This window comes from Selaginella moellendorffii, unplaced genomic scaffold (genome assembly GCF_000143415.4).
Source record: "Selaginella moellendorffii unplaced genomic scaffold, v1.0 SELMOscaffold_35, whole genome shotgun sequence".
NCBI classification, from domain to species: Eukaryota; Viridiplantae; Streptophyta; class Lycopodiopsida; order Selaginellales; family Selaginellaceae; genus Selaginella; species Selaginella moellendorffii.
Window position 1 is genome coordinate 727,026 of NW_003314296.1, and position 12,662 is coordinate 739,687.

Here is a 12,662-nt window from a genome sequence, read left to right on the forward strand (position 1 = left end):
TAACAAGGAATTTAATTCTACAAAGCCACTCTTTGCATGTGCAACATCATAATACTACTGGTTTGTTTCAATTAATAACACTGTTTATTTAACAATTGTCTATAAATTTCAGAAGGGTGGGGACACAGATTCCAGGGGACTGAGTGTGTAGAATGTGGAAGGTCCTAAACAACATGAAACAGTTTTCCGTGCATTTGTAAAGCAGATTCGTTTAGCATAGAAAAGGTGGTGGAACACAAGGTATCGTCTTTCTTTCGTCAAAGAAAACTCAATAAGCTGCAGATGCCCTGAGGCTATCATTGCTGGGGTTGTGCTTGCTCGCCTTTCCTCTGATGATCCTATAAGTGGGTGGGAGATGCGTTTTAAAAAACCACCATTCCACGACGACGACGTGGTTTGATTTAACACAAACTCTTATGACCCGGACGCGTGGACAGGAAAGAAGAAATAGGGTCAGCTCTCTGTTCTCTCTCTCTCTCTCTCTCGATCGATGGGAAGCTCTCCATCTCCAGATTGCTTGGAGCCGCCGCAAGGATCTCTCGTCTTCGCATTGAATGGAAATCGCGTGGAGCTCCACCATGTCGATCCCTCCATGACGCTGCTCGCGTTCCTCCGCAACGAGGCGGCGCTCACGGGCACCAAGCTCGGCTGCGGCGAGGGTAAGAATCCATCGATTGATCGCTCTGAGCTCTGGAATCCCGATATTTCGAGCAGGAGGATGTGGAGCATGCGTGGTTCTTGTGTCCAAGCACAACGCCTCCCGCGGCGAGAGCGAGGATTTCACCGTGAATTCGTGCCTGGCGCCTCTCTGCTCGCTCCACGGCTGCGCCGTCACGACGATCGAAGGCCTGGGAAACTCCCGCGACGGGCTCCACTCGATCCAGAAGAGATTTGCGGGGTTCCATGGCTCGCAGTGTGGATTTTGCACGCCGGGTATGTGCATGTCGCTCTACGGCGCGCTGCGATCGCAGTCCAGGCCTACGCAGACGGTGGATTTGGAGAAATCCATCGCTGCGAATCTGTGCCGCTGCACGGGCTATAGGCCGATCTCCGATATTTGCAAGAGCTTCTCCAGCGATGTGGATCTTGAGGACCTCGGGATAAATTCCTACTGGAAGCTGGGAGATACGCCGGATAGAAATCTCCTGCCGGGCTACAATCCAGGACTGGAAGGTTCTCGGTTCCCCGACTTTCTGGATCGTCAGGATCACTCTCTCGTTGCTCTGGGTTCTACGAAGAAATGGATTCGACCGGGTGGTTTGGAGGAAGTTTTCACGATGCTCGAGAGGTATCAAGACACGGCCAGGCTCGTAGCTGGAAACACCAGCACAGGGATTTACAAGGACGATCTCCAGTCCAGTCCGGAAGTTTTCATAGAGATTGGTGCCGTTCCAGAGCTCCTGGAGGAGAAAGTTATCGAGGATGGGATTGAAGTCGGTGCTGCCGTGAAGATATCCAAGCTTATAGCTCTCCTCGAAGCTTCTGGCCGCAGTGATTCGAGCGGAGTTTATCTCAAGTTGGCCGAGCACATGAGAAAAGTGGCAACTTTGCACGTACGAAACGCCGGGAGCGTGGGTGGAAATCTGATCCTGGCACAGAAGCTCGGCTTCGACTCCGACATTGCGACTATACTGGTTGGAGCCGGCGCTTCGGTCAAGGTGGTGACGCAGAAGTTTGGAGAATCACGGCAGTCTGTGGAGGACTTTGTGGCAGCTACCTGGGACGGGAAAAGCATTCTAAAGTCGATCTGCATCCCATCCTACAGCAAGCAGGACAACGTCAGGTTTGACTCATACAGGGCATCACCTCGGCCTCTCGGAAACGCCGTGGCTTACGTGAATGCGGCGTTTCTCGTCAATCTCTCGGGTGACGGACGAGTTTGCGAGTCGAGGCTCGCGTTCGGTGCTTTTGGAGGAGAGCCTACTTGTCAGCGTGCTACTGAAGTTGAGAGGTTTCTCGAAGGGAAGGTGGTGGACGGTGGAGTTATGTTGGAGGCCATCCAGCTCGCGAAGGTTTGTATAGTGCCGAAGAAGGGGACCTCGAAGGCCGACTACAGGTCTTCGCTTGTTGCGAGCTTCCTCTTCAAGTTCTTAAGCTCTCTAGCCGCTCCAAGCAGCAGCATTGTACCTGAGCTCCCGTATGTTACACAGGCCCAGAATGGAAGCACCCCGAGGTCGTCAAGAAAGATCATGTCTGGGAGACAGACATTGCAAGAACATCTCCAGGGAGCTGTCGGACAGCCAATGTCCAAGGTTATGGGAGAGCTTCAAGCTTCAGGTAAGCTGTTCTGTTTTGGTTTTAGTTTTTGTTCTTAAAACTTCTCTTCAGGTGAAGCTATTTACGTGGATGATATTCCAGCTCCGAGGGACTGCGTGCACGCAGTCTATGTTTACAGTACGAAAGCATTGGCAAAGATAAACGGAATCCGGCTGGAGAATGCACTGGCTTCGCCTGGCGCGCTGTCCTTCGTTGGAGTTGATGACATTCCTTCTGGCGGACAGAATATGGGCCTCGTCTCCGATCTCTCTCAAGAAAAGCTCTTCGCCGAGGATAAAGTCGAGTGCGTGGGCCATGCCGTCGGACTTATGGTAAGCTACGGACGAATCCATTGATTTTAAACCTGTCCTCGTCCAGATTGCGGACACGCTGAGAAACGCCAAGGCCGCCGCCGGCAAAGTTGTGATTGATTACGACACGGAGTCTGTCGGCTCTCCCGTGCTAACCATGGAAGAAGCGGTTGCCAGAGGGGAACTCCACGAGACCCCACAGTTTTTCAAGGCTATGATGAAGGATAAACACGGTAATGTTGCCGAAGAGATGGCCAAGGCCAGTCTTAAGATCGAAAACGCTGAGGTAAAACGGAGCAATTTTTATTTTGCAAGCACGTTTTGATCACGAGTGGAACTTCCAGGTGGGCACAGGGTCGCAGTACTATTTCTACATGGAACCACAGACTGCGTTGGTCGTTCCGGACGAGGACAACTGTCTCGTCGTCTACAGTTCCTGCCAGAGCCCCGACTTTGTGCAACACAGCGTGTCAGCCTGCCTCGGCTTGCCCATGCACAACGTGAGAGTCATCACCCGACGAGTTGGCGGAGGATTTGGAGGCAAAGGCACCAAAGCCTGCCTGGTAAGTAGTCTACAGTTTTGCATCTTCTTGCATCAAAACTATGGTTTTTGTTGCGAGCACTTCCTTTCTCTCATCTTCGTTTTCTCGCATTCCCTTTTACACCCTTGCTTCTAAGCATGAATCGTGCAGGTTGCCTCTGCCTGTGCACTCGCCGCGTACAAACTCCGCCGCCCCGTCCGCCTCACTCTCGACCGCAACACAGACATGATCATGATGGGTGGAAGGCACCCAATGAAGGCCGTTTACGACGTAGGCTTCGAGCCCGACGGCAAGATCAACGCCCTCCACGCCAAGATCTTCATCCAAGGAGGCTGGTCGCCAGAATTCACCCCTGTCATGCCAATGGGGGTGCTCTCCGCCCTTAAGAAGCTCAACTGGGGAGCCTTCTCCTTCGAGTTCGTGCTGTGCCGGACCAACATCCCGAGCAGGACGGTCATGCGCGCCCCGGGCGACGTCCAAGGCTGCTTCTTCGCCGACGCAGTGGTCGAGCACGTCGCAGCTCTCACAAACTTGAGCTCGGAGCTCGTCATGGAGCGCAACCTCCACTCGGTCGAGAGCGCCGGGGCAGCCTACGGCGCGGCCGCGGTCGGGGGCGAGGAAGGATACACTCTCCCGGCGGTCTGGTCGCGGCTGAAAGATCGAGCAAAAGTTGACGAGCGGCTCCGTGGAGTGGAGAGATACAACGCAGCCAACGCTTGGAAGAAGCGCGGGGTGGCGGTGTCGCAGAGCACGTACACTGTGCAGCAGCGGTACCAGCCAGGGAGAGTGTCGATCATGGCGGATGGATCCGTGGTGGTGGAGACTGGCGGCGTGGAGATTGGACAGGGGCTGTGGACCAAAGTGAGGCAGGCGGCGGCGAGCGCGCTGGGTGAGGGGCTCGGCGGTGGAATTTGCGTGGACGTCGGGAGAGTCCGGGTGGTCCAGGCGGATACCATTAGCATGCCGCACGGTGGATGGACTGGCGGTAGTACCACGTCCGAGGCGAGCTGCGAGGCCGTGCGGAAGGCTTGCCGGGTGCTCGTCGATCGCTTTAAGCCGATTCATGAGAAGAGAATGGCTGAGTGCCGGGATGGAGAGACGGTGTCGTCGTGGGAATCGCTCGTTCTTGCTGTAAGTTTGTGATTGTTTTGATTTTTGCTTTCGTTTCTATCCTTTAATGTTTTGCAGGCAAAGAATGCTCGGGTCGAGATGGCCGCGCAAACTGCCTTCGTTTCGTCGCCTGAGGCCCTGACGTACATAAACTATGGTGCTGCTGCTAGTGAGGTAAGATCGTTTTATCCATCTCTTGTTCTTTCATTTTCTTATTTTTTGTTTTGTTTTGGTTTCATCCATGGCTTGGATTTTCTCTTGTCAAGGTTGAGATCGATGTTCTCACTGGCGAGTACGAAATTCTCCAAACCGACATTGTCTACGACTGTGGGAAGAGCATAAATCCGGCCGTGGACATTGGACAGGTAACATATTTCCAGAAACTATTGCAAGCTCTTAGAGAGATTCTTCATTTCCAGATCGAGGGTGCGTTTGCTCAAGGCGTGGGATTCTTTACATCCGAGGAGCATCGCCACGACGAGCAAGGAAAGCTTATAAACGATGGAACATGGACGTACAAGCCTCCAACGCTGGACAACTTACCTCGCCATCTCAATGTGGAGCTCCTCAACAGCAAAGTTCACGAGCACAGGATACTGTCATCCAAAGGCAAGCCTCCACTCCTTTCTTTCCTATGCTGTTCCTTAGAGATCGTCTTGATCGAGCTCCTTGAATTGTGTAGCTTCTGGAGAGCCACCTTTGCTCCTGGCATCGTCAGTGCACGGTGCTCTCAGGCACGCCATAGCTGCTGCTCGTAAGAACCTCCGCGATCCGGAGCCTTATTTCCAGCTAGACGCCCCAGCCACGATAGACAAGGTGCGAATGCTCTGCGGCGTCGAAAACATAGAGCTTTATCTCAAAGCTTAAGAGGTATCGCAAGCTTTTCTCGAGCTGTAAACTATCTATGGTATAAGGACAGTAGAGCCAGTTGTTCTTCGGTTCTCGATATCATCGTGAGCCTTTGCTGCGTCCGAGAGAGGGTAAGTCTGGTTTACGCGGACTTTGAGAACTCCGGCCTCGACGTTGTGGAAGAGATCATTGGCAATCTCCAGTAGCTCGTCCCTGTTGGTGGTATACTGGATCAGCGATGGCCTGGTGAGGAAGAGCGACTTTGGAGCGAGTATGGACATTGTGAAAGGATCTGGAGCGCCGGAGGATTGTCCATAACTTATCATGTAACCGCGAGTAGCCAAGCAATCGAGAGATCCCTGGAAGAAAAGAGAAGAAAGTTTGAAAACTCTAACTAAAGAACTTGTGAAAGAACTTTGCGAAGAACTTTGCAAAGAACTTTGCGTGAACTTTGCAAAGAAAGAGGTACCTGGAACGTGTCCCTGCCAACCGAGTCGTAGACAACGTGAACGCCGCTATTGTTTGTGATGGCCATGACTCGCTTGCCAAAGTCTTCCTTGGAGTAAATGATTACGTGGTGGCATCCATCCTCAGTGGCCTGGCGAGCTTTTTCTTCGCTTGAGACGCAGCCAATGACTTGAGCACCCAGCGAACGAGCCCACTGGCAGAGCAGCGAGCCAACACCACCGGCAGCGGCGTGAACTAGAATCGTGTGCTTGGGTCCTACCTGAGAGAACAAAAAAACAGAAGAACTAAGAAACTAGAACCGAAAAAATATAAGAAAACCTTGAAGGTTTTTCGAAGCAGCATTTGTGCGGTCATTCCTTTGAGCAGTATCGCTCCCGCTTTGATGAAGTCCACACTTTCAGGAATGGGAACTAACGCACGCGCTGGAACAATCTGTTCTTCAGCGTAGGCACCGAAAGCTCCCATGCATCCAACTTTGTCTCCCACTTTGGCGTCTGTCACGCCTGGACCGATTGCAATGACCTCGCCAGCAGACTCGAAGCCTGTTGAAAAGAAGAACGAAACGAAGACGAAAAGAAGATCAATATGAAAGCAAAGAAGAAAAGAATGAAAAAACGATGAGAGGAATTGATATACTCTGGCTGGGCTTACCAGGAACATATGGCATTTTGGCGCCGTAGACCCCCTTCCGAAAGTAAACATCGATGAAGTTGAGACCAACAGCTTTAATTCGGATCTTAACTTGGCCCTCGCCGGGCTCTCCCACGTCCAGTTCTTCATATTTTAGTACCTGTAAGATCACAGCATAGGGGAAAGAACAAGAGGACAAAAACAAAGAAAGGGTTCTTCTTCACGCAATATGCAAATAGAAGAATCACATAGAACATGAACAAATCCTTCTCAAGCATCACAGTTTGCTCAATCAGGGCTTGGACCAAGCAAACACTGTCAACCAAGCAAGAAATTCCAGCCAAACACGAGAAATCCGGACGAAAACCGAGAAATTACGCTAGAACAGCGCACGATCTCGCTGAATTTCGCAAGAAATTCGCGGTATCGCGAAACCCTAGCTGGAAGAAACGATGGCGCTTGCTTTTACCTCTGGGCCGCCAGGCGTGTAAACCTTGAAGCCCTTCACCATTGTTTGCTTTACCTTTGTGTATAAAAACAAGATTATATCCGGCGTGTAAACGTAATACCCACGGGTTAAAGAAGAAGCTAACACAATGACATAAACGGGAATGCAGTTGATGAGAGAGCCCTTGATTTCTTTCTTCGTCGCCAGAACAGAGATAGATAGGGAGGCGCCAGGGCGCTGCGCGAGAATTTTCCAGCGCCAGGGAATTTTCCAGCGCCCCGGATAGAATGTCACTGGCGCCGTGACGGCATGGAATCCTGGAAGAAGACGCAGCGGCGGTGGCAGCGGCAGCGGCATCGGCATCGGCAGCACGGGATCCAGCTCCTCGAGCTCGTCACGGCGAGCGGCAGCGCTTGTGAATCCGTGGCCGGGCGACAAAGATCGGGCATTTCTTGCTGCGTGGACGGATTTCTTCCCACCAGGTGCGTGAGAATGCTGGAAATGTGAGCCCCGGGGGCGCGGCCTGGGGATTTTCTCGAGCTCTGGCGCTGCGATCGGGGGGATTTTCTGGCATTTGAGCTGCGGGAAAATCGTTTCTAGGTTTTTTTCTAGGGCAGGAGGGTCGGGAGTTCTTGGTAGAACAGATGCATGGCGGTTCGAGGAAGGATTCTAGCACCGGGGAGTGAGTAGAGCAGTGCTTTCAAGATGCCGCTACTGAGGCAGGAAGTTTTCTTGCTGGCTGAGACGCCAGAGGATTTGTCGCCCGACGAGATGGTGTTCCAGGTCCGGTTCACGAAGGAGATTTTTCGGGACTATGAGTATGTGCATTCTTTCTTTCATAGTTCTCGGTTTGAGCTCCTTGATGTTTTAATGCAGCGAGTATGTGAGACGCATGAATCTCTATCGGCAAAAGATATGGACGTGCAAAGCTACTCGTCGGGAAGGTCTCACTTACGAGAAGGCATTGGTTTCGGAGTGTCGAGCAGCTCAAAAGGCCGAGTTTCCGAAAGATTTCATGGGACCAGTTCTACACCTGGTCCAATTTAGTAAGTGATCGACTTGGAATTTTGTTCTGTAACATATTGTCCTATTTCTGCCAGGTGAGCTTGAGATCGATGAGCTCGTTGACCACGTTTTTACGACTCTCAGCGATAGATTTGTTCCTGGGGAGGAAATCCCAAGCATTGCCGACGATGCGAGACGGAAGTGCAGGATACTTGACGTCTCTGAACAAGATGGAGAGAATGGTACAAAGGCTTTAAAGTACGAAGTCGGCTGGCTCGATGGAGAAGGGCAGATTACCGAGAAGGCTGTGGAGGATCCTATCAACTTGATGAAGAGAAAGCTACCGTTTACAAAAGAAGCGTTGAAGAAGTTTATTCAGGAGTCAGCTTATGGAGAAGTAACGCTGGACATGCCTTGGTTGGTGCGGGACAAGCTCGCTAGGAAGTTCAAAATACCTTTTGATCCACCGAAAGAGGAGAAGCAGTTGCACACTAGACTCGATCCGACTCAAAGACAAGTCAACCAATCTTACTTTGTAAGTGCGTGATGTTTCTTTCTGTCTTCTTACTGCCTTTCCAGGACGAAAGTTTGCAAGATGCCGATGTTGAGTATACAGCTCGAAAGCGCAGCAAGAAATACAGGGATTGCGGATCGAGTGGTAGATCAAAGAAAAAGTACGATGGTAAGCCGTCATATCTCTAGAAATTGTATCAGTCTCTGAATGGATGGTTGTTTCTGGCCAGGCTATTCGTCACCCTCCGAAGATCTCATGGATGATAATCTCCTTGAGCCAAACCCGGATGATCCTCCGTTACCGGAACGGCCTGTGCCTTCCACAGATTTTCCGCTCGAAGCTGAGTGTATCGGCGCTACATTGATGGTGTGGGACTTTTGCAACTCATTTAGCACATTGTTACAGCTGTCGCAGTTTTCGTTGTACGATTTGGAGAAGGCACTACTTTATACGGATGGCGAATCCTCGCTCTTATCGGAGGCGTATTTTGCCGTTTTTCGCGTTGTCCTTGGCGAGCAGGGGGTTAAGCAGCGACTTGCCCAACGTAGAAAACGGAAAGTAATAGTAAGTACCTTCTTTCATTCGTTGATCTTTCTTACTCGATGCCATGCAGCTTTCTATAGATACATGGAAGGATGATGTTTGCGACTATTTGGAGCTCGAAGGGCCTCAAAAGTTGAAACCTTACCTGTCAACAATTCGGACAGACTGCTACTCTAGGCTACCTGTCTTGTCCAAACTGGAGATATTCGAGGAGCTAATTGAGAGAGCCATCAACACCACCGCGATTCGCAGTCACCTGGACGAGAACATTGAAGAGTTCGAGAGTCTTTCCGCTCAAAGACGTGGCGAAGGCCTCCCGATATCCATGAGAAAGGGCTCAAGGTTTACGGAGAAAGCTAAAGCAACCGAGAGTCTGGAAAATGGCTGCACTGAAGATGTTTCAGAGTGCAAGCCCAAAGAGTGCCTGCACGAAAATGGATGCTTAATCGGGTGGCTGAAAAAAGGAAAACGGAAACGGAATGGTAACGCTGATGCAAATGGCGTCAAGAGGTTGAACTTTTCCTTCTTTCTCTTTGTGTTTTATTGACGGGGGTGTGTTGACAGGGAATACAGCGCACGTTGTTTGTTCTTCAATAGCTCGAGGCAGACGTTGTTTAGGTGTAACAGAGTCGAACTTCACGATGAAAGGGAGCCACAAACGGAAAAAGAAAGGGCTGAGTCTGAGCTCCAGAAAAGACTGGTACGTGTGGTTTTTTATTTTGTTCGTTTATTATCTTGTCTATCAAACTTCAGGAGCATCTCGATCGTGAACTCGAGAAATGCACCATTCGGATGAGCCCGCTAGGGAGGGACCGCAACTACAATAGATACTGGTTTTTTCATAGGGAGGGACGCATTTTTGTCGAAAGTGAAGACGCAAACAGCTGGTCTTTCTACAGTTCAAAGAAGGAAGTAAGTGTTTGAGTCAAGCTTGGATTGTCAGTTCGCTGACCTGTGTGGGCAAAGCAGCTCGATGAATTGCAGGAATCTTTGAACCCGAAAGGAGCAAGGGAGAAAGCTTTGCGGGACCAAATAGAGAGCACTTACACTAGAATCAGGTATATGGTTTGCTGTTTAGTTTTTTATGGCTAAGAGCTTTCCATTTCAGTACTTCGATGCAGAAACGGTCCAAGGATGTAGCTCAGAGAATAGCTCTAGAAGAAGCCAACATACGACGATCACTACGGGTGCAGTCAGCTCCCCGGCCCACGGGGTTCTTAGCATATGTGAATAAGAACAGGACCGCTTGAGGCTTACTCCCTCGTATCGCAACTTTGGGTTTTTTTCGTCCAGGGTTAGGAGGAATTGCTACACTGTACCCGGCAGTTTGAGGAAGACAAACTAAGCGTGTCGTTTAGTGTCGTTCAGTGTCGTTCATTTAAAATGGACACATTTCTTTGATCAGGTATGTGTGTTTCTAATTCGTTTATTCTCCTTGCAGTTTGGAAGTGGAGATATCTTCAATACGGAAAGGCAAGGTATGTGCAACTGGTCGTTCTCCTTATTCCGATCTCCTGAAAGTGTTTTCGTTTTTTTTTTTTTTGTTTTTGTATTTGATTCAGATGGAAAGGAGGATACTTACTTCATGGCTTTCTGCTTTTAGATTCTCGTGTTGTGCGACGTCGTCATTCTTGGCAAATCTTCCTCGTACTCGAGGCCGACTGTCTGCCAGCGTTTTCCGACATGCATACTAAATAGTACAAGCGTAAGTAAGTAGTGGTTCTTGTGGAGTTCGTTTGTACCTTAATTTTCTTTTGAAAATTTCGTTCTGACCGTTTCTGCCTGTATCGCTCTAATTTTGCTTTTCTTTCCTCAGGAGTATATTTGTTTGCTTTCTCTTGGGAAGCCTTCGATCCGCCACTGTTGCAAGGGCTGTTCGACGGGCTGTTATCAGTACTCTGCAACACGGAAAAGTAAGATCAGCTTATCATTCTCATGATTTAAACTTACATCATCAGTTGCTGCAGTAATTCCTGCCAAGTTTGGCAAAGAAGGTGTTCTTCCTAGCAAGGACGGTTTTCTCAACGTTGAGGAGTCAAGAGGGGCATTTTGTGTGCAAGGTACGCTATGCCCAATTCCTGAAAGGAGTTGTCCTAACGAGTTCAAGCTCGTACTTCTGTGGACCAGATGTAGAGGCAGAGATTGTGAAACAGACTGCGCCCTCGAGAGGAGTAAAGAATCTAGATCCGACATCAAATCCACTTCGTCAGTGGTAGTGCTACTCATGCTGGATGCTGTGTCAAGAATCCAGGGCCTGTGATCGACTACCTCGTCCTTGGCAGCCTTGGAGGGGGAATGCTGGGCCTTTTCCTGAGAATTCAAGTGAGTGCTAGATTCTACCTTGGCTTTACTTTCTTCGTCGTTATGATTCAATGCAGGATCCATGCTCATATTTTCTGCTATGCTATCCATGTCGAGAAACATTCCTACTTCGGTGGCAGGCTCAGCCTTGTAGAAAGACAAGTGAGTATCCATTTTGCAATGTAAGAAACCTTTGCTTTCTCTTGCTGCCTCGATCTAAATTTTCCTCCTGTGGTCAGCTCAGCACCATTCGCTCCAAGCTAGCCTTCCTTTGATCAACACAAAAGCTGTAGCCTTGGGGCGATACTTTTTCGGAGAGAACAAGGAGACCTCATCGAGCAAGTTTTCTCGACGAAATCCCCGGCTGCTGGCCTGCAGTCTCGGAAAGGTTTGTAGCTGGCGACAGCCTCGGGCATCAAAGCCAGCGAAACTGGTAAGCAAGTAGATGCTGGTGATTGATGTCAAACAGTTCCAGCATTGCTAACATCAATGGCCGACCCACTCTCTCTCCCAGGCACTGTTCTTCAACACGGTCATCCGGGAGCTTGGAGGTCAAAACGAGCAAACACTGCGCACGGTGAAGCGCCATTTGTTCTCCATGTAAGGTACGTGTTTCATAGTTCCTTCGGAAATTCCATATTTGAGCTGGCAACCTTTTCGTAGGAGCTTTTGCGACAAGAAACTTAGCATGATCGAAGCCAGTAAGCTCGACTGCCATGACGAGGTGTGGGCGCGACTCCAAATCCGGCATTTCGATCTGCAAGCAATTGAGGCAGCCGAAACTTTCGGCAAGTTTGAGAGGCGATCGTGTCGCTAAGAGGGACGATCGCGTGCTCGCGAGAGATGCTTTCTCGGCTTCCATAAAAGGAGCGAGAATTCACATCGTGATTTTGATTCTGGTGGCATCGCTCGGAGTCGCTAACCTTAAAATTAATTAATCATCGTTCAAATATCCCGCTTAACATCTTCACCGTTAAATTGGACTAATCTCGGCCGTCCACTTCCCAGGAATTAGGGCGTCCAGCTATGGCGGAAGTGGCGAAGCTCCGGCGCACAGTGTTCCAGCGTTTTCGCTGCTTCCCGAGCTGGTTGCAAAGGATCATCGCCAGGACGCTGGGCTGCAAGGTCCGCTTCCAGAAAATCCTCGGCTGTGGATCTTTCAACCTCGTGATCGAGGCACTGCTGGATCGTCAAGAGGATGAGCAGCCACGCCGCGTCGCCATTCGAATCGGGCTCCCAGGCGAGCTCCGGGTGCCACTGCCGCTCGCAATGTCGGGCTACGCCGCGACGCTCTTCCTCGCGAGGCTGGATCTTCCCGCCGTGATCGCAGGGCCTGTCTACGTGGCACGTCCACCTCTGCCCTACTTACCACGTGGCCGCTCCCACTTCGCTGTCATGGGCGTCGCCGAGGGCGTCCCCGCCAGCAATGTGTGGAGCAAAGACGCGACGCTGGCGTGGAAGAAGGCCGTGCTGGCTGACCTCGCCATGGTCACGCTCCAGCTCTATCGCCACCCGTTGGATTCGCTGGGCAGTATGGAGGTCTCGTCATCCGACGGCTCTCCGTGCGTGGGGAGAATGCTGCAAGGTGCCGTGAGCTTGGCAATGGAGCGCGGCATCGAAGTTGGCGAGCTCAGCCCCGGGCCTTACTCGTCGTGGGCGGAATACGCAAGGAACCAGATCGAGGG

General features: G+C 50.8%; 3 protein-coding genes across 7 annotated transcripts; 2 read left to right on the plus strand and 1 right to left on the minus strand.

Annotated features, from left to right (window-relative positions):
* Nucleotides 1–448: 448 nt before the first annotated feature.
* Nucleotides 449–5,156, plus strand: LOC9656468 (probable aldehyde oxidase 1). The gene is made up of 10 exons (XM_024682681.1): nucleotides 449–659; nucleotides 715–2,277; nucleotides 2,329–2,588; nucleotides 2,635–2,853; nucleotides 2,912–3,130; nucleotides 3,260–4,240; nucleotides 4,298–4,393; nucleotides 4,486–4,584; nucleotides 4,639–4,828; nucleotides 4,902–5,156. Exons 1-10 carry the CDS (start codon nucleotides 491–493, stop codon nucleotides 5,084–5,086), a joined length of 3,981 nt encoding a protein of 1,326 aa, XP_024538449.1. The 5' UTR covers nucleotides 449–490; the 3' UTR covers nucleotides 5,087–5,156.
* On the minus strand, nucleotides 5,051–6,706 carry LOC9656469 (quinone oxidoreductase). The gene is made up of 5 exons (XM_002977814.2): nucleotides 6,636–6,706; nucleotides 6,188–6,326; nucleotides 5,855–6,078; nucleotides 5,538–5,795; nucleotides 5,051–5,427 (listed from the first exon to the last, which is right to left on the minus strand). The coding sequence occupies exons 1-5, from the start codon at nucleotides 6,675–6,677 to the stop codon at nucleotides 5,122–5,124; spliced, it is 969 nt and encodes a 322-aa protein (XP_002977860.1). The 5' UTR covers nucleotides 6,678–6,706; the 3' UTR covers nucleotides 5,051–5,121.
* A 52-nt stretch (nucleotides 6,707–6,758) lies between these two features.
* Nucleotides 6,759–11,929, plus strand: LOC9656470 (bromodomain adjacent to zinc finger domain protein 1A). 5 transcript variants are annotated; one of them, XM_024682686.1, is made up of 18 exons: nucleotides 6,759–7,432; nucleotides 7,491–7,660; nucleotides 7,715–8,154; nucleotides 8,199–8,301; nucleotides 8,363–8,697; nucleotides 8,747–9,186; nucleotides 9,241–9,376; nucleotides 9,430–9,588; nucleotides 9,646–9,734; nucleotides 9,785–10,154; nucleotides 10,239–10,381; nucleotides 10,493–10,589; nucleotides 10,644–10,736; nucleotides 10,804–10,998; nucleotides 11,055–11,159; nucleotides 11,217–11,410; nucleotides 11,492–11,582; nucleotides 11,641–11,929. In XM_024682686.1, the coding sequence occupies exons 1-10, from the start codon at nucleotides 7,320–7,322 to the stop codon at nucleotides 9,924–9,926; spliced, it is 2,127 nt and encodes a 708-aa protein (XP_024538454.1). In that variant the 5' UTR covers nucleotides 6,759–7,319; the 3' UTR covers nucleotides 9,927–10,154; nucleotides 10,239–10,381; nucleotides 10,493–10,589; nucleotides 10,644–10,736; nucleotides 10,804–10,998; nucleotides 11,055–11,159; nucleotides 11,217–11,410; nucleotides 11,492–11,582; nucleotides 11,641–11,929. The 5 variants fall into 5 exon arrangements, with proteins under 5 accessions (XP_024538454.1, XP_024538451.1, XP_024538452.1 ...); XM_024682683.1 differs by having other exon boundaries at nucleotides 10,239–10,589; XM_024682684.1 differs by having other exon boundaries at nucleotides 10,239–10,589; nucleotides 11,222–11,410.
* Nucleotides 11,930–12,662: the final 733 nt, after the last annotated feature.

Excerpts from the sequence above, each read along its gene's own strand:
- LOC9656468 (XM_024682681.1), top strand. The coding sequence starts at position 491 with ATGGGAAGCTCTCCATCTCCAGATTGCTTGGAGCCGCCGCAAGGATCT. Across the intron at positions 3,131-3,259 it reads AAGGCACCAAAGCCTGCCTG|GTTGCCTCTGCCTGTGCACT; the intron begins GTAAGTAGTCTA and ends TGAATCGTGCAG. Across the intron at positions 4,241-4,297 it reads GGGAATCGCTCGTTCTTGCT|GCAAAGAATGCTCGGGTCGA; the intron begins GTAAGTTTGTGA and ends AATGTTTTGCAG.
- LOC9656470 (XM_024682683.1), top strand. The coding sequence starts at position 7,320 with ATGCCGCTACTGAGGCAGGAAGTTTTCTTGCTGGCTGAGACGCCAGAG. Across the intron at positions 7,433-7,490 it reads GAGATTTTTCGGGACTATGA|CGAGTATGTGAGACGCATGA; the intron begins GTATGTGCATTC and ends GTTTTAATGCAG. Across the intron at positions 8,698-8,746 it reads GTAGAAAACGGAAAGTAATA|CTTTCTATAGATACATGGAA; the intron begins GTAAGTACCTTC and ends GATGCCATGCAG.
- LOC9656469 (XM_002977814.2), bottom strand. The coding sequence starts at position 6,677 with ATGGTGAAGGGCTTCAAGGTTTACACGCCTGGCGGCCCAGAG. Across the intron at positions 5,796-5,854 it reads TGCTTCGAAAAACCTTCAAG|GTAGGACCCAAGCACACGAT; the intron begins GTTTTCTTATAT and ends TTGTTCTCTCAG. Across the intron at positions 5,428-5,537 it reads TTGGCAGGGACACGTTCCAG|GGATCTCTCGATTGCTTGGC; the intron begins GTACCTCTTTCT and ends CTTTTCTTCCAG.